A 9,032-nucleotide genomic window follows, 5' to 3' on the forward strand; every position below is an offset into this window, starting at 1 on the left:
AACGGTGGCAATTCTAATCCATCCATTTTCTGACCTGATGCAGAACAGTCGGATGAAAAAGTACTTTCTGTACTTTCTCCAACACGTGTCGATTTTATATGGGAAGGTATTCTTGGGAAGTCAAAGTCCACGTGTAAAATATTATCCACCTGTACAAAGCTGCTGACTCGGATAACCAGCTTTGGACGGAAAACCTAACGAGAGGAGGTTTCACTAATTTTATTTTTGTAGGGGAGGTAACGCTAATTATAATCTTGGCCAGGGGAGGTAACGCAAATTACCCCTTTGTTTTTGGAAGATTTTCAGACAAACATATATTGCTCAATTCATTATGGAATCTGAGAGTATTGCGTTAGATAAAGCACGAGAGGGGGCCGAGTGCCTAAGATGCTTTTTAGAAGACATTCCTCTATGGCATAGGCCTGTGCCAGCTATATCTATACATTGTGTTAGCCAAGCTATAATAGCTAAAGCTAAAAATAATTAATCTCAATCAGCGTTATTTCCAATGATTGGATAAAGTCCAAGGAGAATATCGCACAACCTTTGACGAAAGGTTTATCCAAAGAGATAGTTAGAAATGCATCGAGGGGGATGGGGCTTAAGATCATAAATTAAACTTGCCATGAAGGATACTCAACCTTGCTGATTGGAGATCCCAAGATCAAGGTTTCGAATGAGACAACTAATTTGTGGTAGGTAAAGGTAGATACTATCAGAGAATTTCATTCTCTGTCCCTTCCCTATGGTGTAGACGTGATAGTGTGACTGCATGTGAATGATGACTTTTAAGAAGTCTTAATGAGTTCTATAGTTTCAATTTAAGATTGAAGTGGGGTGTAGCAGCAACACTCTTTATGGAAACTCACCTATCCGAATGAGGAAGTGGGGCCGCTTCCTATGAGAATATGAGCTTTGATTCTCTAGAGCATTCTGAGAAACAGGATCTGTCCAGGGCCAAATTGGACAAAACGGCACGATCTTGGCAGCAACCTTGGAGATATCATCTGTGGTTGTTATCGCGAATTACATTAAATGCTAGCAGTTCAAGACATAGTTCACTGTCTCTAGCAAGTAATTCCGGTAATATCTCACTAGCAAAGGTTCAAGACCTCATGGACACCTCTGCCTAAAATGACATTTCCTACGTTTTTTTATGTGATTTACGTTTTGATGGTTTTGGTATTACTGGAACTTAGGACCTAAGGGTCACTAAGGGTTCACTAGTTCATACTTTTTCACTTTGGTGAAAGGAACCTTTAGTCTTACTTGTGAGGAACTAAAGATGAAAGTTGTCTATACTGTATGATTTTTGCAATCCATAGTATGACCTTGGGGTCAACATACTGTTGTGTGAGGGAGATGACGTTGGAATGGCTTGTATGACTTCAACATGCACGATCTGTCTGTCTATTAAGTCAGTTCGGGTCGTGAGATTGCGTTGTTGATTTACCAAGATCTATCTGTGTTTTCGTGTTTTATTGAGTTTTCATTCATGTGGGGGATTGTTGGAAAACGATTAATAAAATATGATTTCTAAAGTTTTAATAAAAATTATAATTTATTGTTTTCTTTTGTGAATGAAAAACTTACTAGTCCCACACCCTGGAGTTTCCACTTTTTAGTTGTTTTAAGAGACTATATAAGATTTTTAGTCCCACATCGGGGAGTTCCTCTTCTTAAGTTGTACTTGTCAATTATACAAATTCACTACTTTTGTAAAATCAATGGAAGGGGATTTTCTATTTTTTAGAGAGACCCCCAAGAAAAAATATTTTATGGTGATTTCTTTAACATTCGCGATTTTTTTAACGGTTTTTTCGGAGTTGTCAAGCTCAAGTTGGGCATCTACTACATATGCTAGTAGTAGGTGTATTAGGGTGTTTTATCCTGGAGATATCCGTCCTGTGAGAGCTATCGCATCACTCTTGAGTATAGCCGGACGATAATGTCTTAAGGGAGACGTGTTGAACACGCCACTCACTTTGTTTTTCCAAAGTTTTGTCTTGTTGCTGTTACGGAGATATGGGGAGCTCGTCCGTTTTATCAAATCTATCACTTCTGTTATAAAAAAGCTAAATATCAATAACGTTTGCTTATTTGATTTTTTTCTTGTCTTTAATTATTGCACCCAACCGTTAGTTGACCATAAAAAGGAGAAATAAGATTCATCTCGAGACAATAATGTGCGAAGTTTGCACTTCATTGTGTGCCCCACTGTGGATTATCCATCTACAAATAAAGAAAAGTTTGAATTCTAACAATTAAGTGAACTTGTTAAAATCTAGTGATGAGAGTTTGAAAAATATTTGGAAACACGTAATTCATACCACTAATTCCTGGTGATCAATTATATTTTCATCTTATGCTGATAGTCCAGCTGATGAGACCAGCATTCTTCCTCCCAGAATAAGTGTCTTTTGCTGGTCCTCATTAGCCAAATATTCTAACTTTTTGGGATCAGTCTCCTCCTCATCCACATCAGAGTTCTCTTCATGGGCGTAACCATCAGACGCAACATAAATGCCATGAGCTGTTTAACAAAAAAATAACCAAGGATTACCATCCCAACAAGAAGAAAAAACAACACAATGATGTGAAAGAAAATAACATATAAAGTAATTATAAATCCACTCCTAGGTTCTAGCTGCTCAAACTATAACAATTAGTAGTAATTTACATTACCAGTTTTTCGAATTGTAAGCATAACTTCTTTCCCACCAGTACAATCCTTGGAACCATCATCTTCACTTTCATCATTAGAATCTTCAAGGGGCTCTAGTTTTCCCAATTAGAAACATGAACATACAAAATAGTTGATCAGATAAAACAATCTCACCAAAAATAAATCAGTATCAAATATAAGAATCTAACCAATTTCACAGTAAGTGGAATTTCGTTTCCAACCAAGAATTTTAGCATCTAAAAGTAATGTTTACCAGAAAAAAAACACGTTGTATAACCACGAAATAATTGACAACTGAAATAGTTGAATCTTAGATCTAGTAATACTACCATCTTGTTGACGATTTGTCTAAGTATAGAAACAAGCAGTAAAAGATAATAAATCAAGCAAATGAGCAGACTGTACACAATCAGAGAAATCCCTGTGATAAGGCATGATACTAGCACCCCTAATTCTATCTAAAGGATGAAGCAAAGAATCGAAATCTCCTAATAAAATCCAAGGCCTATTATTGAAACCAGCAAAAGCCAAAATAGAACTCCATAAACTCCTCCTATTATTGAAATATTCACAGAACCAGTAGCAACATCCAAAAAAGTAGTTTGGGCACAAGAATGAAGAACAGAAACATGAACAAAAGCAGGTTCCCGCCCCTCCCAAATTCTACCAAAAGAGTAAGAAGAATCATTATCCACAAAACACCAAGAAATGTTTATATTATTTCTAATTCTAGTTTTATTCGAAACTTGAACATGAGTTTCAAGAACCATACTATAGAGAGCTCATTATTTCTAATTACAATCTTAACTTCAAATTAAGTGCTGCAATTCAAACTAAACACAGATATACAAAGCATCTGAAAGAAAATATAAATGCCAGTAACTAAACCTTCTGAAAGAGCTCTGTCATCACTTTTAGATTCGTAGCCAGAGAAATAGACACTCTCATCATTCCCACTGTGAGAGAGTTCAATTGGTTTATCAAAAATTAAATTGTAAGTAATCTGAGGAAACTTGTCTGATGAGAGTCTTCCTAGAACATGCTTGTGACAATCAACGCTAAGAAATAGGCAGACAGGATCATCTCCCTTGTATGTCTCCAACAGCATAGCCTACAATATCATGACATTCAGATAACTCATATTGACAACATTAAAAGATAAATGCACAGCCCTTGACGTTGATAACCTTGGTGATATGCAGAAGGTAGCCTTCCCTAGGCTGACTATTGAAAGGCACACCGGGTAGGACTTCAGCATCTACAGAACAAAGACACAAACAGCAAATTGAGTTCAGATACAATTCAGTATTTGTTGTTACTCGGAGTCAAACTTTAAGATTGTACCGAAACATCAAAATCATGCCCTAGGATCAGAGAAGACCATACCAAAAACATCAAAACCATAACCTAAAACCTCAAAAGTACCCAAATCATCAAAATCATGACCAAAAACCTCAAAAAATCATACCCAAAACATCAAAAGCATGACCAAAATCTCAAACAATCAAGAGAAGAACATGTAAGAAAACAACCCCTGTATTCTAAACCACTAAACAATGAAGAGGAGGTATGAGAAAACTAACCCCAATACTCCATTGCTGTTCTTCGATATACTGAGTGAGTGCGGTAGGGAGGGAGAGAGTGTGTGACTTGTGAGAATGGCCTACATTTGAGAAAGTAAAACATGAAAGGGTATTTTCGTCAGTCGGCTAAAAATAAACGTACAACCAGTTGTCAGTTGTATTACTGTATTATCTTCTAAATTGCCCTCCTAAAATTCTTATATTTCACAGTTGTTTCACTGAAATGATGTAATATCTCCCGTATAGCAAGGGTAACATTTTTAAATATATTGATCAAAAGAAAAAAACATTTTTAAATATAAATTAAAACGTTATCTATTCCAGATTAAGCTGAGCAGTGTTGTATAAAGATCGTAGGTGGCTAATCCACCGGAAAACTTTGTGGGGCCCATGAAATTCAGTATATACAAGACACGTACATGGACATTCGTAAGCAACATGTTAATAGTAATCTGTTAAATGTAATGTTTATCCTACTCTTGTGAATATATATATATATACCCAGTTGGGTCGATGTACTAGAGAAAAAATGAGGGACTTAAGGAAACCCATTACTTCTAAAATCGAGAAGAAATGAACAAGGAAACCCATTACTTCTAAAATCGAGAAGAAATGAAATGGGAACTGAATTCCCGTATTCTCCTCTTATATCTCTTTTGTTCTATAGTTTTAAACCAATCAATTAATTAGCCTTGTCCAAGTATATCAAAGTCGTACCTGAATCACTAGTAACTTAATGCTTGGACTAATGACTTGAACTATATAAGTCACGCTAATTATCGGAAGCAGATTTTTAGTTATGGCTAGCCAAGTAGTTTAGTAAACATAACAAATATAAGAAGGCCAAAATTAATCCCACATTCTCACGACCGTAGGGCAAGTTACACGTGTTATATACTACTCCCTCCGTTCTTTTTTAATAAGCCAGTTTCTATGAATAAAAGTTTCAAAAAAATAGGCCAGTTTCTTAATTGGAAAAGTCAAATGTTAATTTAATTTTTTGGGACCACTTTTCTCTTAACTTTTTTTTGGTGACAGGTATCATGTGGACCACTTCACTTTACTTCTTTTGGACCACTTCACTTTACTTCTTTTGCTAACAAGTGTCACGAAAATCATTTCACTTTACTTCTTTTATTGACAAGTGTCATGAGGACCACTTTCAATGATTAGTTCTCTTAATTTCCTTAAATTTCGCGAAAAACAAAAATGACCTATTAAAAAAGAATGGAGGGAGTATATCAAATGGTCTGGGGAAAGTTCCATCCCCTAAAACAGGATTGTTATCCCATTTTATAAGACAAAAAAGCTAAAACCGACCATCGTGCCACTCAAACGGTGCGCCTGGCATCAGTCAAACCCGCTTTTAGCAATCATGTCCGAAAAGGCTAGCTAGATGTGTTTGTGCCTTAGTTCTTAGTGTAGAAATTGTTCCTTAGTTCAAAGATAGAAAATTTGACAAAATTAATCTCACATAATTCTTACTTTTTCCTTGTTAGTGGAACTATTCTCTATATAAAAATAGAGTTTTTTCGAGCGTTGTGGATAATCGGAGTTTCTGGTTGATTCTGGTTTCACCATTTTATTTATTTTGATAATTTTAAATAGTATTAAAAAGGAAATCTAAGAAAATATTTTTTTGTCCCATAATATATTTTTCGAAAATACACATTTATGAGAAGTTATTATCAAAAAGAGAAAATTTTTGCAAAATATTATTCAATTACTAAATAAATGTAAAAAAATCATCAAAAATATATTTACACCTAATTTAATCTAACACTGGAAATGAGGAGAATCTTTTGACCCGTAATATATTTTTTTGGCCAATGATATTCAAGGAAATATATTACCTAAAATATCTAAATCTAATAAAATTTAAAATTATCAAAAATGAAAAATCGACAATAATTAATTTAATCCTAATAATCCATAATTAAGATATACAAATCAAATCACGATATTTTTGTTCATCATGGTTCATCTAAAATTTAAATCAATCACGAAATAATTAAACAAGAAATAAATAAACAAAAAAGTTCAATGTCTAATGCCCGAATACACTTCTTTTGATTAAGTTGATTTTAATTACAATTACAAACCACTAATAAAAAAGTAAAAAATCAATCATACTTAGATAAATCAATAAATTCTAAAATCAAATTATATAAAGTTATGGATACGCACCCGTAGATTGAAGTATACTTCCTTCTACCAAAAAAATAGTTGATGATCCTGCCAAATACCCAAAATACAAAATTATTAGTAGAAAATCGTGAAGAAAATTTCAAAACAAATTCGTATTAAACAATATCAAGCAAACGTTCAGAAGGAGAAAATATCAGTACAAAAAATGCAATAGAAAATATGAATGGGTTTCAATATATTTTTGTTAAAACTATTCAAAATCGTGATAAATATTTTATGTGATATTTCATTCCATAAATAAAGGATTAATGAATATTTTACCTTAAAAAAACGTGCATGATATACTGATTATTATTTCTCACGATACGATTCATCTCCAAAATCTCCAAGATAATGAAAACATTGATTCTATTCCAAAACCATTTGAAAAGATACTCAATATATTTCAGGTATAATTAATTGATATTATATTTCCAAAACATTTTTTTATGGAATTTGTCGGTTTGGTGGTTCTCTATATAAAGCATTCGTGAACAAGCCTAACCGAGTTGTTTCGACGGTGCTTCTTTCTTCTAGATTTTTTTTCTTCCCGAAATTTATATGGTTTTATCTGATCCATGGTCATTGTTTGTTTACAGGGATCCTCGATCATGTATGTAGCTTTTGTAGCCGTCCATAGTCAAGCAATATCAAGGTATATCAAATATTGTTGTCATTCCGATATGAAACACAATTTTTATGTTTTGTTTTGCAGGTCTTTTGATGCATCAAACGCATTTTGCTAATTATTATTCATTCAGAAAAATAAAGGGTTTTTTTAATTTTATTACTGATCGTGTTTGTATGATTGTTCTTCGCTCATTTTCTCTTTTAACAATTTGGTTGTTGGTAGACTAATAAATTTTATTGGTTTGAGAGATCTTGAGTCTGAAATTGATAAGAACTTAAACCTAAATAATATTTTAGTTTTCTTATTTTTATTTTCACTGATAGATACCAAAACATGTATATTTATTAGCCAGGGGAGGATTGCAAGTAATGGTCATCAAGTTCATGTAGTCGATTTCCTTAACGAGAAACAAAGTAGGTAGTAGTCCCCTTCTTTCAATAACTATATCTTAATTTTTTTTGACAACAAAATCAGTTTTCTGAGTTTTTTCTGTTATCTTAATGGTTTAATACAAATCGTTGCTATCTCCATACCTTATGCACACCAACTGATCATCTGAGCCTGACAAATCATTGCTAATGAAAATAAAAAAATCTGTTAAAACACAAATTTACTAACACTAGACGGCAATTTTATGACCAAAATTTACAGGCAAGGTGTTTGGGACAGCAAGCACGTAGACAAAAAGAAGCAAAACAAAAAACAAGCCACCTACAAGCCATAGATTCCGAACAAGTATATCGACAAGACAAAGTTTTAGTCGGTCAACAAGCACAAAATTCAACGCAAACTCATGAAAAGTTATCAAAAAGAAAAGAAAATGCATTGATACAACCTGTATGGGTAAGAAAACTGTAAACTGTAAACTGTAACTTAACATTTATGACTGTTATATCTCACATTTTTTTGTCAATGCAAGCTACTCATCTACGCAAAAGAAAGAAAACTTCTCAACCTACCAGGGTTGGGATTGTTTAATTTAATGATTTCAAAAAACATTTTCATGGCATTTTCATTTTATAGGTGTTGTTGTCGCCCTTTTTATCTCTTCAGGTACACTTACTGAAGTTAAGGGTTGACATTAATTATTCATTCTTTCCTAATAATGTTACTGATATGATATTTAACATCTTCAGTGTTCTTTTTTTTCGTCTGGTAGAATGCCAGTATTCCTAATAATATGGCTTGTTGCTTCTCTATATATCTTTCCATTTGATTAGTCTTGATTAATCTTTAAATCTGTTCTTTAACTACTGAAACTTAAGCTGAACTTTTGTTTACACGAGTTTGCCTGTATTTGACAATATTTTTGAAATTTATATTAAAGCGAGCTACAATCTTTTCTATCGACAAAGTTAGGAATTCTTTTGTTTTTAATATAAATTTGGTGTATATATATCATATTGCAAAAAGAATTAGCAAGGATCTTGATTATTCTTTTATGAATCATAAGCAAAAAGACATAGGCCATCGAGAGTATGCAAAAAGAGTTGGTTTCTTTCAATCTTCCTCTTCATAGACCATGATTTGTTGTTATTTTATATATTAGCTGATTATTATTACCTTATATTTTTATTTTTTATCTGAGTCGAAAATGTGTGGAAACTTTCACATGGATTAATATAGAATGTAATTTCTTTCATTTTTGCGTGTGGCAGAGTTTGTACGTTCCAACAAAATCCAATTCTTAGCTTTGGGTGACACAGCTTACATTGTATCTATTCAGAAGCTAATAGGGTATTCTTTTATCGAATGGTTTGTTTGTGCTAAAGTTCAACGTATTGTAGACCTAAACTATTTTGTATGTGCATGTAGTATAAATACTCATTGAGATCGAATCACAGATAGACCTGCCTTGTCTCATTAATTGATGATGGATACCCAAATTTCCTAAAGCGGGTCATTGCTGATGACGTTGATCCAATGTGTACCAGAGAGAGGAGAT

The 9,032-nt window shown here is 33.3% G+C and overlaps 1 protein-coding gene and 1 long non-coding RNA gene across 3 annotated transcripts; one reads left to right on the top strand and one right to left on the bottom strand.

Annotated features, from left to right (window-relative positions):
• Positions 1-2,104: 2,104 nt before the first annotated feature.
• On the bottom strand, positions 2,105-6,770 carry LOC113321381 (histone deacetylase HDT1-like). Of its 2 annotated transcripts, XM_026569293.1 has the most exons (8): positions 6,739-6,770; positions 6,457-6,504; positions 4,270-4,349; positions 3,874-3,944; positions 3,575-3,797; positions 2,686-2,778; positions 2,331-2,533; positions 2,105-2,232 (listed from the first exon to the last, which is right to left on the bottom strand). In XM_026569293.1, exons 1-7 carry the CDS (start codon positions 6,753-6,755, stop codon positions 2,364-2,366), a joined length of 702 nt encoding a protein of 233 aa, XP_026425078.1. In that variant the 5' UTR covers positions 6,756-6,770; the 3' UTR covers positions 2,105-2,232; positions 2,331-2,363. The 2 variants fall into 2 exon arrangements, with proteins under 2 accessions (XP_026425078.1, XP_026425077.1); XM_026569292.1 differs by having other exon boundaries at positions 2,105-2,533.
• A 601-nt stretch (positions 6,771-7,371) lies between these two features.
• Positions 7,372-8,817, top strand: LOC113321382. Its single transcript, XR_003346628.1, has 3 exons — positions 7,372-7,500; positions 7,739-7,930; positions 8,746-8,817. It is a non-coding gene; the product is annotated as an uncharacterized LOC113321382 (long non-coding RNA).
• The last annotated feature ends 215 nt before the right edge of the window (positions 8,818-9,032 follow it).

Source organism: Papaver somniferum, chromosome 11 (genome assembly GCF_003573695.1).
Source record: "Papaver somniferum cultivar HN1 chromosome 11, ASM357369v1, whole genome shotgun sequence".
In the NCBI taxonomy this organism is placed as follows: Eukaryota; Viridiplantae; Streptophyta; class Magnoliopsida; order Ranunculales; family Papaveraceae; genus Papaver; species Papaver somniferum.

Bases quoted from the DNA above. Each gene is read 5' to 3' on its own strand.
- LOC113321381 (XM_026569293.1), bottom strand. The intron at 3,798-3,873 runs GTTATCAACGTC...ATGATATTGTAG, and splicing joins ACCTTCTGCATATCACCAAG to GCTATGCTGTTGGAGACATA. The intron at 2,534-2,685 runs GTAATGTAAATT...TTTGTTAAACAG, and splicing joins GCTTACAATTCGAAAAACTG to CTCATGGCATTTATGTTGCG.